The 19,381-nt window shown below is 37.8% G+C and overlaps 1 protein-coding gene across 2 annotated transcripts in view; it reads left to right on the top strand.

Annotated features, from left to right (window-relative positions):
• Positions 1-355: 355 nt before the first annotated feature.
• LOC5569126 (serine-rich adhesin for platelets) overlaps positions 356-19,381 on the top strand; it is a 56,595-nt gene continuing 37,569 nt past the window's right edge. The window contains exon 1 of one of the 2 annotated variants that reach the window (XM_021837282.1): positions 356-1,231. In XM_021837282.1, coding sequence (XP_021692974.1) covers positions 1,208-1,231 — 24 coding nt within the window. In that variant the 5' untranslated portion in view covers positions 356-1,207. Of the gene's footprint in view, positions 1,232-1,254; positions 1,834-19,381 lie in introns of those variants that run through there. The other variant, XM_021837289.1, reaches the window with a different exon arrangement.

Here is a 19,381-nt window from a genome sequence, read left to right as displayed (position 1 = left end):
AAATTTCAAATTTCAAATTTCAAATTTCAAATTTCAAATTTCAAATTTCAAATTTCAAATTTCAAATTTCAAATTTCAAATTTCAAATTTCAAATTTCAAATTTCAAATTTCAAATTTCAAATTTCAAATTTCAAATTTCAACCAAATTTGTCGTTAAAAATTTATCGGATACCCATGGAAGGTTAAACAGCTGACAATTCAACAATCGTGAAAACCAATTACTGACAAGTGAACCAGTCACACTCCAGTACCAACATACCACGACTAACAGAACCACCCACTTTTCCACCCAAATTCGCACAAGAAAAAACAAAACAAAGCATTTCATCCGCTTCATGATTCCTACCAACCACAGTCAGTTTGTTGGTGTTCGTCTTGCGAGTCGCATGTTTTATACACAGAGAAGTCTCCGTTTGTCTGACGAAGATACGAAACTGTTCACGACAATTCCTGCTTACTTACCAATTTAATTTCGTAACATTTAGGCTTTCAAGTGTTTTTATGACAGTTTTAGATTGCAAAACTCCAATAAAGCCAAATTGAAATCAATATTTTGCAGTTCAAGTTTTAATGCGCGCCAATAATTCATAAAAACCGCCAGAAAATTTCTGTAGGAAGCATTGAAAGGACTACCTGTATCATGTCGCGTGCGCACAACCGCCTAGTACATGTATCGATGAATGTTCGTACCGTCCAGCTGCCAAAACAACATTGATTTTTTATTCGTGGAAAAAGTTCGCAGCAGTCGCTATCGCACGGAAGCTTATCCCATCGCCTACTACTTAATTAGTTATTTTTTCCGAGCTCGGCTAACTTTTGTTGAAATTTTCCGAACAGCTACGTCAATCTAGTGATCGGTGCGAGGAATTTGCGAAGTGTTAGTGAAGGAAAAGTGTAAAACACCCCCACAAAGGCCTACCAACTGGAGTACGGAATTTTCATTCTAGGAAATTAATTGGTTAATCTCACGCCTCACCTGCACCAAAGCAGCAATTGTACAAAATTGTAACAATTTGAGAATGTGTCGCTACGATTGGCTTGTTTTCTGAATCAGGAAAATTGTTTTCCCACGGCTTTCACAACTTTGCACCCGCAGACTGTAGCTAAAATATCCAAGTAGACAAATTTCGATCGCTAAACTTCGTGTGCTCTGAATCGGGCCTATCTTAAGCACAGCACAAGGACATACGAGAAGAAGCATTTCCAATGTCGAGGCTCTTCATGAATACGGTAAATCGTTTTTCAAATGCCAAGGATACTCTAGACATCCTTTTGCACTGCATCCATCATCACCTTGAATTGCATGAATCGCAGTAGGCTCTACTAGATATACAGTCAGTATACCAGTGAATAAATGTAAGCAAATAAAAAGCGGAAAACTTCCTCCATCAAAGCAGTCAATGATATTTGCCTAGTGCCTGCCATCAAAGCAACCGAATGCATGCAAATTCGGTACCGTCGGAATCCTTGGTTACCTCCTGCAGTGTTTATTTACGGTTTTATTCTTTCTTTTTCCCCTATCTAGGTGTTTCTCCCTTGGCCAAATTTATTTAGTGGCACTACAATTCTGGTGCTATCGTGGTTATTTTAACGAGCTTTATGCATGCACGATTTCTCTGGTGTCACAGTGAAAATCGTAGATTTGATTTTATTTTTCATTTCATTTGTTGTTTCGTGTTGGGCAGAGAAAGTTCGCGGTTTGCATACGGAGTTTTTCCTAGGCTGTATAAAACGCATAACTGTATCGATTTTCCACTTTTTTTGCACTAGGTTTAGTATACGTAGTGTACAGTAGGCATATAGTGTGATTCAATGTTTACAAAATAATGAAGGTAAATACAAATAAGTGTGATCTATGATTTTATACTGAAGTTAGTTTAGTTGATATAACATTTTTTTTATTATTATACAATCAGTTCTCCATAACTCGATCTTTTAGGGACCATCGAGTTAGGAAGGTATCGAGTAACAGAACACAAAACCAGTGCGAATGCGATCCAAAGAACCAATCGTAGTAGCCATGAAAACCAACTTTTATTAAGGTTCTCTAACTCGTTTTCGAGATTTGCGTATTTCAACCGGGTCCGATAATGCACCCGATATCTTCACACAGCACTGTACACTATCCATCGTTGCCTTGATCAGTCTAGTCAGTTTCCCGGGAAAACCATTCTCGTCCATAATCTTCCATAGCTCTGCGCGGTCAATGGTATCATATAGGCCGCATTGAAATTGATCCTGACTATCAATCGGTGCAGAGAAGTGGGCAATCTGTCCGGGCCAATTTTAATAAGTTCCAATACCATCCTTTCCAGCTGCTTTGTTGTTCTCGAGCTGTTTGATAGCATCCTTAACTTCACCGTGGGAGTTGGCACGTCTCCCTCATCCGCCGTACTGATGAAGCCATTTCTCCTGCTGCTTTGGTCTTCCTCCTCTGCGCCATTAAGGTGTTCATCGTAGTGCTGCTTCCACCTTTCAATCACCTCACGTTCGTCCGTCAAGATACCTTCATTCTTATACCGGCACGTTTCAGCTCGCGGCACAATGCCTTTGCGGCATGCATTGAGTTTCTTGTAGAACGAAACAGCTGTTCCATCTCTTCGCACTCCAATTCTTCCAGGCGGCGCTCTTTATCCCGGAACAGATGGGTTTGCTATCTTCGCTTCTGTTTCTATCGTTCCACGTTATGACGGGTGCCTTGTTGCAGCATTCTTCTCGTACAAAACCGTCTGGCACTCCTCGTCGAATCAACCGTTCCGTCGATTGCCTTCCACGAACCCAATGGCACCTTCTGCTGCATTGTTAGTGGCTGCTTTGGCACTACTCCAGCAGTCCTCAAGGATTCCACCCCAATACCCCGAATCCCATTACCCCGAACGCCATTACCCCGAATTCCAAAACCCCGAACGACCCATCACTCCAAATTACATTACCCCGAATTCCAATATGATGGGGAAATGTCATCAATATCATAATATCAAGATAATTGTAAATTTGGAGAAATAGCATTCGGGGTGATGGAATTCGGGATAAAGGTACATTCGGGGTAATGGAATTCGGGATAATGGCATTCGGGGTAATCGTCCTCAAGAGGGGCTCCAGTAAGCTCTCCCTCTTCCGGAAACGCTGCTTTAAGACTTTGCGCGTAATCAGTTGCGACTTCGGGTAGCTTGAGTCGTTCCAGATTGTACCGTGGCGGGCGGCGGTACCGAATGTTGTTCACAACGGAATGTCTTTGGCGCACTTTAACTGTCACAAGGTAGTAGTTCGAATCGATGTTTGCGCTGCGATAGGTTCTGACGTCGATAATGTCCGAGAAGTGTCTTCCATCAATCAAAACGTGGTCGATTTGCGATTCAGTCTGTTGGGGTGATCTCCAGGTGTATCGATACGGGAGACTGTGCTGGAAGTAGGTCTACGTATTGTAGTATATTGTATATTGAAGAAACGGCCTCTAATCCTCAACTCGCACATTCTATTGTCGATTGGCCAATCACGCGCCTCTGCATTTCGCTTATCACGATAAAAGCTGTGCCGCAGCTCTAGTAGATGGTATAACCATCCCTATACGTATGTACCGTCGACCCTTTCCAGCAAACCTCCTGCAGCGCTACGATGTCGAGCTTGCGGACCCTCAATAATTCGGAAAGAATGCGGATACTTTCCAAGAAATTGAGAGACTCACTAGGTCTTGCATAAGGTGATTATAGAACGAAACCACACCTCAAATTTTCAAGAGACAAGACTTGAGAATCAAACAGCGCTACGCGTTGAAAATTTATCACATTGGTCACCACCAGCAAACAAGCGATTTGATTGAATTTCGACGCGAACTGTTGTCAGATTCTCCAGTCGTGTGCACTTGAAAATTCAAAGTTTGGCTTCGTTTTATAATCACTGCACGTTTACCGCTACGGCTATCTAGGCCCTCCTCAACATACTCTTGGTTTTGGAACGTTTTGTCTTGCAATGGGAGAGCACTGCTAACAAACTCTTGAATAGCGGGCATCCCAACTCGTAGGGTTTTGTTCTACTTCGTCGTAAGCACTACTATTCGTCGTATCAAACTTTAAATGTTCCACTACGGCGGATATTCAAACTTACCTGCAACATAGATTCATAATCCAAGTGTAATTTTGTGAAAGCTGTTATGGTTTGTACACTTGTACACCAAAAATGCAATAAAACTACTTTATTTCGGTACATAACTTCAGTTTAATTATCCACTTTGCACTTTTTCACCGAAATCGCATGGACGAACACGATTTGAGAGAAATGCTTAGCGATCGACTGAGCCACACCACTTTCCAACACAAGTTACTTCCCGCCCCCGTAGATGACTTACTTCGCCGGGCACTTATTTTCACTATGGAAAACCTTCGTACTTCTTCACTGAAGGATTTCATTCCAATCACACGCCGAAAAACTTCAATAAATCACCAAATTTTACGAAATTTCCTCAACCACCGCGTATAATTGAGAATGTAAACAAAGTTCAATCCGTCGTACTGAGAAAAAAAAGCTTGTGCGCATCAATGTGTGCGCGACGCTCGACGTAAAAATACGGTTCCTTTGATTGTGTTGTTTTCGCTGTACTGTGAGCAAATCCCATAATTGTACGGTCAAAAGGAATTGTGTTCATATGTTTGGGCTGAATTTTGATGACGAACAATTAATTTCAAAGGAAATTAGTATATTCCATCATGCTGAAGGAATGGAGGGAGATGCCCGTAGATCTATATATTCTAGTAAAACATTTTATTATAGCGTTGATGTGTTGTGTTTTAACCACTCAATACATCACAGTGGGCCGTAAGTTGTGAGACGAATCTGGAAACTGATTGCGACGGAATTGAAAACGATACGACGGATTGAGAATACGGTAAGATGCATTTTCTTCGCATTATTTCCAAAAAGAGATAAAGATTTATCAAAATGTTATTGTACAATGCTAAAGCCGTTTTGAGAAAGAATTGTTTGGCATCGGTTTGTATCAGCATCATTAACTGCAATACTGGGAAAATTGCAGTTCTCACTGATCAATGCTCAATACGATGGATACTAGCACATCACCCTAATTGAAAAATAATTTAAACACACCCTCGCAATAAAAGAGATTCAGTTAACGACGGGTTTGGGTTTGAAAATTTGAAGTATTTCGGGTTCGGGTTTTGGTTGCGCTTGAAAGGCTTCGGGTCGGGTTCGGGTTTCCAAACATGAACTTGGTACCTAAGCCTTACATTTTCCGCTTGAGAGGAAACTGGTGTATACATCAGAGATGATCGGGTACCATATTGTACAAACAATATAATACCCGATTATCTCTAGTGTATACACCAGATTCCTCTAAAGCGGAAAATGTAAGGCTTAGCTACCAAGTACATGTTTGGAATTCAGCACTCCACATCCAACAAACGTTGATGGAGCATAATTTGGTGTGGTTGGAGTTGACACTGTTTCAGTAATTTTTACAGTTACAGTCCTAAATTAGGCATTTATAATTCTAAGACCCCCAGAGAGTCGTATGAAGCTGAAATTTTCCACCGTTTCTTGCAACAAAGTTGCATGTTTTCAACGAGAAAGCGATCAAACATGCAGATACATTGAAATGACTTCCACAGGAAGTTTATACAGTATTCGAAGCATAAACAATATTTCACGGTCCATTTGTTTTTTAAATTTCATGACCTTTTGAGCATAGGGAGACGAATACTATTCCTGGCACCTTCGATTCACTTCAACAGTGTTTTTTTTAAGCTACCACGGGTAGAAATCAGAATCCAAAAACAAGATTATGACTCATGAATCATGAATCATGAGTCATGATATCATGATTTCAGAGTTTTTTCAGCTTATGAAAATCAGGGTTGGGAAAAAATCTGAAATTCATTCTACAGTAGCCAAACAAAGCCAAACGCAGTCAGCGAAGCCAGCAGAGTTGCTTAATATCAATGACATCAGCTGATGGCTAATGGTCTTAAACTATCAATATCACTTGCGAGCTATCAATATCACTTTGATTTGACAACCAACAGCAGTGATGCGACATCGCACTCTAGATCAAAATCACTGCAGTTTCAATCTATCTGCAACACTTTCGAAAATATCGTACCGATGAATTGCCATTTTATCTGCTTAATTTGAAGCTAAACTTAACCCATCAGTGATATCCATAGTCTATCGCCATCAATGCACTGGTGATGGAATAGACAGCATGATGTTGATGTGATATGGAATGATCCGATTTGTATCGCAGTCGGCCTGTACAAATCAGCAAATTTTAAGCGTTGATGGTGACATCGAGCAACTCTGGAAGCCAGAGAAACTCACGCCCAAGATTGATTGAAGGGAGGTTCAGTGATCTAAGCAGTCAGTGGGTGCGAAGTGAGGTCAGCTACAGGGGAGGTGAAAGTGACAGCTGATGACCTGACATGCTGGCGAGTATGTTTTCATGTATCGTTTCTATGGAAATGTTAAGGATTGTTTACCACAGAAAACAAATCCTACTGGTAAGTGAAAATTTTCTCCCGCATTTCTGAGTAACGTTTACCTTTTTCGTGTGTTTTAGAGGATGTAAAATTGCAAGTGTTTTATTGATTAAAGTGAGGAAAAGCTACTAGGATGCTTCATTTCTTCTATGACTAGTGAAATGAAAAGCCGAACGAAACGAGATGGAGTGTGGCTGTGAAAAATGTTTGGAGGTACGTCTTGAGTTAGCACCCTCAAACCAAAACAAACTCGCCAGCTGTCACCTGGTATTTCAAAATGGCGAATTCAACATTCTGACACATTGAAGTACCTCCCTTCTAGATACCTTGCTCACGCCCATCGCTGCTGTAGGCAAAGAGCCTTGAAAATTGCAAAAAAAAACCCGTTGCTAAGGGCAACCCAAAATTACTGTAGAAAAATGTTCTATTTCCCGCTGCATTTCCCGCATTTAGAGCCTTCAATGACACTAACAATTTAGAAAATTCATGCACCCAACATAGGCTACTTGATGAGATTCACGTTTTTGAACTACTGTACTGAGAAAGCCACGTGATTTTCGCGAAATTCAAGCCTACTACTATTACCATTCCCAGCACTGATGAAAATACATGATTTTAAAATAATAAAAAGCTAGACCGAGATTCGAACCAAAAACCTTCGGATTGAGAGTCCCGTGCCATACCACACAACTACTTTATTTTGTTGAAATCTTGGTGATCGACACGAATGGAATGATGCAATGCACTCCGTCTATTGTAGTAGTCTGGATGTTACGCTTATGAGGAGTCATGATTATGGCTCCAGGAATCATGATTTGTGGTCCTGATATCATGACCTAACCAAATTATGAATTTCATGACTTGTAAACCACGATTTGGGAATCAGATTTTTTCCCGTGAACTCATATTTTGCCACAACGTGCGTCGTACTAAAGCGCTTCTTATTGCAAAGTTTCAGACAATTCTGCCGATAAAACCCCCACGTCAAAGTGAATTATGGACATTGGCCTTAATAAGGGGGAGGCAGGGGGGTGCGTCCCCCCGAAACTTGGGCTTGGTAACCCCGAAAAAAAAGGACAAAAATTACAATACGGTTAAAAACACTTGAGTTCATTATCGCAGATGCACTCCTGATACTTAACGCGATGAATTCGTGTTGAATATACATGTTCTAACTTTCTGGATGAGCATTGGCAATACGTAGTATAGCAATAGCAATACGTAGTTTTAAAACGTCTCATGCTGCCATACTGTGTATCTTTTTTGTCCTCTTTGTAGATGTTGAAATTCACCGAAGCACGTTTTGGAATTGCCAGAGTTGGTTTTTGATCCATTTAAGGTGAAGATGAATCGAAGCCAAATTTTCAATAGCACACATCTGGAGAACCAAAAACCCGTTTAAGCTGAAAACCTTATCTATTGGTCACAATCAGCTAGTGACCAATCGATTAAGTTTTCAGCTTAAATGGGTGCTATGTTCTCCAGATTTGTGCTATTGAAAATTTGAAATTTGGCTTCGGTAATCTTCACCTTAAGTCGTTAAACAAATTAAAAAAAAAACTTCTAAATTTTTTTTTGCTCAAGATATTTATTTCGAATTAGGGTAAGTGTACCAGTTATGGACATAGTGGTTCCCTATTTCGCCATACGTGACTACTTTAATGTCTTCAAATTTTAAAAATTTTTGTGTGTTATAATGGTTAGATTTAAGATATATCTTGATGTTTAAGCATTCAAAAGGGTTTAAAATGTGAAAGTTAACAAAAAGTCCCATATAGCCAAATAGGGAACCATTATGGCCATAACTGGTACACTTTCCCTATAGTAAGAAAAATTACTTGGAAATGTTTGTTTATAAGAATTACTTTACATCAATTCTGTTCAAAAATTTGTTTCTAACGAACTTTTCCTTTCGTTTTAGATAGTTTTACATTTATGTAAAATGTCTCTAATAAGAGAGTGTGCTTCCAAAAGCTAAAGAAAGCGAGTTCAGTTTGTGCGTCACCGGGATGATTTTTTATTCTCTCGGACAGTGTTTTTGAAAGCCCAAGCAAGACAGTTCGTTTTCGGGACGCTGAGAAGTTTTGCTGTTCGCGCTGTGTGAGTGCGAAAATATATTCGTATTCAGTCGAGGACAGATTACCAACTGGTGAGTTCGTTTCATGCTTATGATAACACATTTTTTCAAGAAAGCATTACTTTTATGTAATAGGGCATTTTTTTAAATTATCGGACAGGTTTGGGCCGGAGGTTCCCCGATTTGCATGAAATTTTCACCAGAAGTAGAGCTAGTGGATACATGATCAAAAGTGAAATTCAAAAAAATTATAGTGGCCTATTTTCCCGGAATACTCTAGATGAATTTTCACGATTTCTCTATATACCTCAAACTTTGAAAATTCATATCTCCTGAACTATGCATCGTAGAACAAAAGTTTTTTAGTGAAATCGAAAGGAAATTTTCTCAGCAATCTATTAAAAATATAAAAAGAAAAACATTTCTTGGAAAATTTTTCACCATGGAGAAAATTGTCGGAAAAATAGCGCTATTTTTCATCGGTGGCGTTCGGGTGAGTGAGTGAATTTTCCCATGCTTGCTGAGGGTGTCGCCATCAAGATACATATATTTTTCTCGTTTTGACATTACTAAAAATATCTTTTGAATTGCTCGAGATTCTGAATGTTGACGTATTTAAAAAAAACTTCTACCTTCTACTAAAAACTTTTCATCTCGAGACAAAACTGCACATTAATACTCATATGCAATTTTCAAACAAACTATGTGTGGTTCGTCACTACAAGTGTCGGCATAATTCCTTACTCATATAATTTCAAAAAAATCTTTTGAATGGTTCAACACTGCAGGTGTTGACGTATTTTTTAAATCTTCTACCAAAAACTTCTCGAGACAAAAATACAAAACTAGCATTAAGTATAAGTCGTTTTTCTCCTTGTCCATGGATCGCATCACCGACCAAAGGTGACTCCCAGATTTTTTCCTCCCTCACTAATAAACACCCTTCCCGTGGTGATTATGGAGATGCAGAGGTATTCTCGGTCACTAGAAGCAACAATCTTTACACCCTAATATTCCTTCCCCATCCCAACTGACTGTAAGGACATGGCCGGCGCCGTTATTGATCAATAATATTAGATCTGCTAAAATTGCACTTCGAGAGTAAACGGAAACTCCCATCCCTTATCCATTTGGGTCCTAGTGCAATTCTTACCAGTTCCGATCAATCACGGAGTAGCAACCATTGACATGTACAGTCAGTCTATGCTATGTAAAATGTCTGTAATTAGAAGACGTGGCTCCTATGCAAGATTTATTAAATTATTGAAAACCATCCATTTGAACAAACATGGCAAAATTTCGATTCTAAAATACGTTTAGACCGAATAATTTACGATAAATGTTATGTTCCACAAAATTTTGATTTTCGCCTTAGCTGACAAATTTGCTGAATAATCTTCTTCTTCTTTCTGGCGTTACAACTGGGACAAAGCCTGCTTCTCATCTATTAACTGAGAGCTTTTCTATGCCAATTGACCATTTTTGCATTTGTATATCGTGTGGCAGGTACAATGATACTCTATGCCCTGGGAGTCGAGAAAGTTTCCAACCCAAAAAGATCCTCGACTGGTGGGATTCGAACCCACGACCCTCAGTTTGGTATTGCTGAATAGCTGTGCGTTTACCACTACGGCTATCTGGGTATGCTGAAGCATACCTTCTTCTAAATATTCACATTTCTATAAAAGTATTTCAATTTGAAAATTTCGGCATCTTCATGGAAACAGTATTTTTTTAAACTAACTTCGAGGCTCATGAATTGAATTCATTTTTTTTCCACAGATTAAAATTAAAGTTATTTATGAAACGCAGTCCAAATTTCGAATCAATCGGTTGGCTATGAAGTGCGATACAGGCCTTTATTGTTGACAAATTTGCTTGAAAATCGGTCTTTGTGTTATCTTTGTTTATTTGCAATCACATTATTTTTTATTTGCATAGATCATTAAGATCTGATATTCACAATAATTGAAGAGTTTTTGGACCGTTTAGAATGTACTGGATGTGGCCACTTGGACCTAATGCCCTGAAAAACCGACTATAGATTTGTTGGATACTAAACCGTTTCAATTGTCTAAAAGTAGAGGTCAAACATAATAGTTTACTAGAATGCTTTCCCATAAGCTTGACACAGATGTTTAGATACAAATTGGCCACTTTATCGTAAATTTGAGGCGTTCCAGAGACCCGAAAATGGTCATTTGAAGGATCTAACAAACGCAGGACACATGTTTATCCAATTCAACCGTTTCTCAAAAGATTCACACTGTTTTAATTTTATGATAGCCATGAAGCTTTAGTCTTCTACTCTAACAATTAATATTCAAACTTAAGTTGAAGTTTGGGAAATTCTAAATATTTATTAGTTAGCGCAGATGCACCAGTTATGCCCATAGTGATTCCCTAATTCGCCATACTTGATAATTTGATTGTTTTCAAATTGAAATATGTTTGGCATGTAAAGAGCCAGATCCTATTATTGGCACTTTCGATTGATTTCGTTAGTGGAATTTTTCGAAAGATACTGAGCTTATATTTGGCTACAATATGCATCGTATTGGATTGCTTCATATTGCAAAGTTTCAGTCAAATCAGCCGAGGAAGATATGTGCCAAAGTGGATCATGCAAAAGTGCCCGTGCCAAAGTGAATTATAGAAGTGCCCAAGTAGCTCTGCACACTGTTAGTGGTAAGATTTCGAATACATTCTTCTTCTTCTTGGCATTTACGTCCTCACTGGGACAGAGCCTGCTTCACAACTTAGTGTTCTTATGAGCACTTTCACAGTTATTAACTGAGAGCTTTCTTTGCCAAAGTTGCCATTTTCGCATTCGTATATCGTGTGGCAGGTACGATGATACTCTATGCCCAGGGAAGTCAAGGAAATTTCCTTTACGAAAAGGTCCTGGACCGACCGGGATTCGAACCCAGACACCTTCAGCATGGCTTTGCTTTGTAGCCGCGGACTCTAAATACAATACATTTCGAATACATCTTAATGTTAAAACGTTTAAAATGATTTGAATGTTAAAACATTAACACATATGACAAAATAGGGAGCCACTATGACCATAACTGGTACACTTTTTCTACCTTTTTAAAAGTTTGGAGAAATTAATCACTCTCTACTGATATGCTGAGATCAAAAACTTTAACTTTAAGAGGTTGGATGTTTTTGGGCTTCAAGAAATTAGAATTTCACATTGATTTTGCACTTTCATTCAACCAATTCAACATTTAAAACTTCATCCTAAAAAACTAAAATTTTAGTTTAAACCGAATTGAAAAGGTAAACTTGCTTTCTGCTTTTCGTTTCGTTTTTTATCCTTGTATTTCATTCGAGATCTATGTGATTGGGTTAAAAAGTCAATCTGGCTTAACAATATATACAGTCACCCCACAGTTATGGATAGCACACAGATATGGATCAAAGTTGGATAAAACGAAGAAAATCTAATCAAATAGAGTTGAAATTACGCAGAAATCATTTTACCTACGAAAAGCATACTGCCGTTATACGCATAATTGTCCCATGTTTCAAAATATGCATTCGAGAAAAACGCGTTTGAAGATTTTATCATATTTAGGCCTAGTATTGACTAGGTGTGTAGTAAATTAAATTAAAATCTTTACAATAGTATAAAGAATAGCGTGTTCATTAGAGTCAAGAGTTTGTGTTATGGGAAAATAGTAAATTTAGCTACGAAATTCAAAGTGGGGCTGTTATGCCTAGAAATACGGGTTTTTTTGTGAATTTCTACGCATAACAGTCCCACTGATAGTAGTGACCAATTATGTGCTAAGCATACTGCTGTAGATGACCGTTCTTATGTAGAGGACGTATATCCTCAAGACTACGTTAAGGCACCTAATGAAGGCTCAAGTGACATGTGCCAAACGGAGCCACGTGTGGGCAAGTGAAGAAATACGATTTTATAGTTTTGGATGGAAAGCATAGTTTTCTGTATGTGTGATAATGAGAAAGTGTATGAGTTAATGAAAGAACACTTCTTCCAACTAACTTCCAGCTACAGGCTTGACAGAAACTCATCTGTGAATTTAAGGTTACTCTGTGGAGTAAATATTTAACTCAAAATTCACGACACAAATCTTCACACGATTGGTTTGCAAAATCATCGCAAATTAAGTTTTAGAACCGCCAACATATTTGCCACTTGCACCGAAGAACCAGTTATCCGGAATAACCCAGTATGTGGCTAGGTCATCCAAAACCTCTTGACCTATTCTTCTTTTGGCTTGATTTGCAAATTCAAGAAGTTTAATATTCGCAAAACAGGTCTCAGAACTGCCAATATAATGGCCACTTCCTCTGGGGAACATGGTATCCAAAACAACTTGGCATGTTATCAAGTCATCCAAGAACGTTTGACTTACCCTTTTTTAGCCTTGATTTGGGAACTTATGAAGTTTGTTGTTGCCATCTAGGTTTCAGAAACGACAGTTTAGTGGCTATTTCCCCCAGGAAACCGGGAATTTGGAACAATCCGACATGTGGTCAAGTCATTCAAATACATCTGAACCACCTTCAGATTTGATTGAAAAATTTAAGAAAATTGATATGTCGCAAGCCAGGTTTCAGATTCGTCAATATAATGGCCACTTCCACAAGTGAACCGGTATTCGGAACGACCCAGCATGTGGCAAAGTCATCCAAAAACGGTCGAACCATTTCTTTTTAGACTTGGTTTGCTAAATCGTGAAGTTGATTTGTCGCAAGCCATGGACTCTAAATTAAAGTGGTCAATGATTCTTCAAGTGGGATTACTTCAGTACCGTGATCCGGGGTAACATTGATCAGCGGGGTAACATTGATCGGTATAACCCTTCTTGTAATAAGTTCGAATCATCATTTATTGATGGAACATTTGCAAAGCATGAATGGTGCCTCTCTTTCTTACATTTGTAAGCTAATGAAAATTGAGGTTTTTGCGAAAATTGCGTTTAGTTCATGCGTAAATTTGTCAACTTTTTTAATCAATGATTTTTGTCATTATAGATGACACTACCGAAGATTCATGTCTTACATGAGTTCTGCATATGGTATGAGCATGGAAAATGCGGTTGTTACTAAAATTGGCATCGCTGAAAATGATTCCGTTGTCAAATCTTTTATAAGTTCATTCAATTAAGCAACATTAACGAACTACTATTAAGAATGCAGAATTTCCTTAGGAAATTGCCTACCTTTAGGCTTATTCCGCGATTCAATGTGTTTTAGTTTTTGAAATACCGTTTTGATTCATATTACGGACACTTAAGGCCTCAGTGAAGTATGACCCAGCTTGGACCGTACAAAATAAATCATTCTGTATGATTTTTTAGCGTTATCGAGCGTCGGAAGCCCTTATCTTTCGGATGGTGGGTAAAGAATACGCGTCCGCAACTTGAATAATTTTAAATAAATCAAAACGTGTGGCCTTTTCATGATTCTTATTCCGGACGCTCCCTCACTTTTGCCTCATATTCCGGACGCTTTGATTCGAATTACGGACAGCTCATGATAATCATTAATGGAACAGTCAAATAATCAATTGAAATCGTTCAACCACTTAAAAGACGTCTAAGGTAGTTGGGCATTAAAAATTTGCAATGATATTTATGGAAAAAACCTAATAAAACGAGCCTCGAAAATGAGAACTTTTGGACGGCGAGAATTGAAACATTTCGTGTGAAATGTTTTCCATACAAACGAGAGTGTCCGGAATTTGAAGCTGTCCGTAATATGAATCAAAACGGTAACTCAAAAAGTAAATTACTTGTAAGAGTTTGGTCTTCATATTCGGCATCAGAAGCCATGATTTAAGTAAGTAACGACCTTTTCAATATTACCGAACCTTGTTTACATGGGATTGAACACCCATATCAGCAAAATCAAAAAATCATTTAAAACATTTATTTAAACATATTCAAATCTTTCGAAAACCAAAATACAGTATGTAGACACAAGCGGTGGGTGCCAGTACTTGTTTTAGAAATATAAAACCTGCGACGTTTGCATTTCCAAATTAAAAATTTAAGAAGTATCTCAAAAAATGATCAATGTTAGCCCGGATTACGGTACTCCCCGCGATGAATCCAAAATTACGATTAATTTCTAATCAATGACCGCGGTTCTAAAAACTAGAAGAATTTTGTAATTCACCCTGAAAATTCAACTGATATTCATTGAAAAACGAATGGGAAATAATATTTTGATATTGAAAATTTCAATCGAATATGACGTTGGGCTTACATGAATGATGAATGCATCCCGATAATACAAAACAGGTTGTGTTCCACATAGGATAAGCCAACGTAATTTTCCCAAACTCCAGCTAAATAAAAACTACCTACTGAATATTTTGTTCGAGATCAGCACAGCGAATTGTATAGTGTGACAGTTATGCGTGGAAATTCAACAATGGGACAAATTGACTTGGCATGCTTTTCATTGAGTTTTCGAACAAAGTTAATTTTTGGTATGTGTTTTCTAAAACTATATGTGAAAATAAACTGTTTGATGGCAAAAAGTCAAAATGCACAAAAAGTAACATGGGACAATTATGCGTATAACGACAGCATACATCTATACAATATTGCAAACAGTTATGATACTCGAAAGCATTTTTTTTTTCGTCCGTAGGAAATAAAATGTCAAACATATTCATAAAAGCGTTGATTCATAACTGTAGGGCATTTAAAGCCATGTCACAATTATGAATCAAAGATAAGCCGATTCCGAAAGAACGCCAAAACGTATGCTTTCATTAACGCACCATTCGTTTACCTCGCAAATAGTTTGCTGTTATAGTTTTATGATCCATAATATGAGTCTATTTGATCCATAATAGCCCAAGTAACCACAAGCATTATACCATTGCATTAATTTGGTCGAAAGTCAACATTTTTTGCATTAATAATGTTATCATGCATTTATTCAATAACTGTCAAGCAATGATGCATTTGATTCAACATTGTAAATGCTTTGTAGCATTATTTTAATATAGCATTATGCTAAGCGTTTAGAGTGAATATACAGTTATGCTGTCATACAAGATTACATAACCTCATTAAACGCACTCGAATCTGTAATAAATAAGTAAGACGATCGAGCACGTTCACACTCGCTCATTACGTTTTGTGGGATATGGAAGAATAATGAAATGACTTTCTTTCATCTCGAACCCCCATTTCATGATCTAAGGATATATGTATTCATTCAAAATTGTTGTATTTTATCTATGAGACTCTTTTATTCATAAGAAGCGAGAGGAAATGTCGATCAATTTCTTTCCTCTGAAATCTGTTTAATGCGCTAGGGCTTTGTTTTGTGGGTTAAGTTCTGTTATTTCCTCTACGAGAAAGAATGATGATCAGATTATTTCTGTTGATGTTTCATTTGGTGAGAAAAGAAAATCAATCGCCGAAGAGAATTCTTTCTATTCGTAATAACTGGGCGATAAGTAATGTTAACACACACAGTGGCTTCGTTTATAAGGAACTTCTATCCTACCTTATTACATCAGCAGCTTTAGCACAGGACACCAACGCGCCAGGCATCCAGCACACCATCATCCTAGTTGTGGGTTCGAATCCTGATTCCAACAAAAAAATCATTAAGCTAGTAAAGAAAACCATTGAAAGGTAGTCAATGGATTCATTGTTTTGTTTATTTTTAACGCAAGCTCTAAACATACATTATTTTAAGCTAATATACATCATGAACCCTAAATATACAAACATAAATGCTTTAGTAGGGCTTGTGCATTAAAACTGCTTTACCAAGTATTGCATTAATTTGGTTGTTGTGGGGCCCTTTCCCACTTTAATTATGCTTTATAAAGCTCTTAAAGGTTATGTCACATTAAAACAAAACCTGATAGCATACTATAGAGCAAACATAAAGTATTCATATATAGCTTCGTGGTTACTTGGGAGGTATCGCCCTCTCCCAGTGATCCACATCGCTGGGATGGACAACGTGTATTTCCGAAAACAATTTTGTGGGAGTTAACTTTGTATTGTACAGCGTCATTCTGAAAAATGTCCCTTAGGTGATCCATAACTCTGGTGTGACTGTACCGAAAAATTATATTTTTAATTACGTTCACGTGAACTCACGGGGCCTTCCTTAGCCGAATGGTTAGAGTACGCGACTATAAAGCAAAACTATGCTGAAGGTGTCTGGGTTCGAATCCCGGTCGGTCCAGGACCTTTTACTAATGGAAATTTCCTCGATTATCCTGGGCGTAGAGTATCGTCGTACCTGCAACACGATATACGAATGCAAAAATGGCAACTTTGTCAAAGAATGCTCTCAGTTAATAACTGTGGAAGTGCTCATAAGAACACTACGCTGAGAAGCAGGCTTTCCCAGTGAGGACGTAATGCCAACAAGAAGAAGAAGAAGAAGAAGAAGAAGAAGTAAACTCATGAAAGTGAAAAATGAAGCTGATCAATCGATTTGGGACACTTCTCAGGTTATGATCTAGTTCTGTATGAAAGTGCGCCACAATAATCAGTTCACAAAGATTATCGAAACAAGCTTTGTAAAGTTATGTAAAAATCTATACGTCAACCTTTAATGAGAAGGACCGTGGTCCCCCTCAAGTCTGATGGTTATTTAAGCCCATGATCATGGAAGTGCCCATGTAGCTCTGCACCCTATGAGGTCCCGGCAATTTTCGGTTTTCAGTTATTACGGATAAAAAAGCTCGGAATACTATTAAAGAACTTAATTTCACTATGTTGATTTACTGAAGATCATTCTCATCGTTGAAATACTTGGATAATAGGTATTCAATTAAAAGCATACCCAGCAAAAAATTAATTGTAATATCACTGCACATCAGTCTCATCACAAATATGGTGTACAATTACATCATTTAAACCAGTGATTCCCAAAGTGGGCGAATTCGCCCCCCTGGGAGCGATTTTCAGGCTCAAGGGGGCGAAAATTTGTAAAACAGAATTTGGGGGGCGAAAAATCCGGAAAGGGGGCGAAAAAGTTAACATGGGAGCATTTGAAAATAATTACTCATAACCTTTGGAGGACACACATCTGAAGGCTAATCAATTCCAAACTTAAATATTCCCAGGACTATTTTACCTTAGATCGTTATATCTCTAATCATTGTAATTTTAAAATTATTATAGACAACATTACATGATTGTCAAACACAAAATATTTATGTTATTCATTGAGCTTGTAAAATATCATGTGAGTTTTAAGAATGGTCAGCATTTGAGATTTTCACGAGATCTTGCAGATGCCCAATATATATAAGGACCTTTTTTTGTATGAGAACTTAATGGTTTGGAAGTTAATATTTCTGGTATCCAGTTTTTACAAAAAAATCTACAATACCATTTGTGATGTTTTTAATCATTTTATAAACAAATTTTGGAAAATTTAGCCTACAAAAATCGCGTTCCAGCGATGCTAAGGACAAAAAAAACTCTATTTATAAATAGATTTGAAGAAATTTCAGAGATGCGTTGGTATTATACCTCCAGAACGTACGAAAAATTTGAGTTTTTCTTGGTGTAAGAAAAATACCCTTTTGATAAATTGAATTGATAAATGAGTTAAAAACTTTTTAGATTTTCATATAATTTTCAGGGTTTTTGGATTGGATAAAGAAAAGCGTAAGAAACGTCAGGCATTTATTACTCACAATTTTTGAAAATTATGCCAGTAACTTTAGAAATAGCAGATAAATCATAATTCACGGGGTAAGATCTTTCAAAAACGAACAATTGCGAACAGAATAATTGCAGTTCACCCAAATATGACATATTCATGTATTAATAAATGCGTTTGCTTGGAAAACATTGCAATTGGTTCAGTTTTGGAGAACTTTGCCCCCAAGGCGCCTATGAATACATTACATTTGTTAAGTTTAAACTAGACCAAACTTTTACCGACTAAATCAGTAGCTTGTAATGTACGTAAAAAAAATTGATATTATAATTTACAGCCCAGGTTACCGATATTTAAGAAAATATTTTTAAATGTACATAATTATTAGTTCATTAGTTATTGTATTATGATTCTTTGGATACGCGAGTCGAAGACATTTTTTGTCCTAATTAAAATATTTGAATCACGTATCAGGGGGGCGATTCCAGATTAATATTGGCCTCAAGGGGGCGAAAGTTGAACAAGTTTGGGAAGCACTGATTTAAACGTATAAAACCAGTCGACAACTGTTGGGTCTAGCAATCCATAGCGCCTAGTTGAAAAGTTAACAAAAAGATGTAAAATAATGATCGGGATTCGAATCCTAGTCAAGCGAGTGAGAGTCGCGTTGGATACCACTCGGTCATCTCACCACGTTAAAAGAAGTGAGTTCAATTTGCTAAAAGTTTTGTGTTGCTGCCTAAAATGGGTTTCTTAGCATTTTCGTCGATCGAAGCTGATTGTTCTACCATTTTCAAATGTCAATTCAGAAGTATACTTGAGTTCTTGAACTTGAAATTCATTTTGTTTCTTTACTCTTTAAACACAACTACCTTCAAGTTTAAAAATTAGCCGGCCCTGGTCCCGACCAAATCCTGGTTACGCTGGTAGCATGAGTACAGCCCTTTGATGTAGATGTATGAAATTGTTCCGAAGGGATCGAAGCATTAGATCAGTAGCGTGCGTTTTTGGTGTAGATATGCAAAACTGTGCCGATTCAATACATGCTGTGTAGCATGCATTTGCGTGTAGCCAGTAGCGTAGCTAGGGGGGTGCGGTCCGCACCGTGCCCCGAGATCCTAAGGGCCCCAAAATCGCAGTGCGAATTTCTCATAGCATTAAAAGATCGACATA

The sequence above is a fragment of the Aedes aegypti genome, chromosome 1, assembly GCF_002204515.2.
Source record: "Aedes aegypti strain LVP_AGWG chromosome 1, AaegL5.0 Primary Assembly, whole genome shotgun sequence".
NCBI classification, from domain to species: Eukaryota; Metazoa; Arthropoda; class Insecta; order Diptera; family Culicidae; genus Aedes; species Aedes aegypti.
This window is presented reverse-complemented; position numbering and strand designations above follow the sequence as displayed.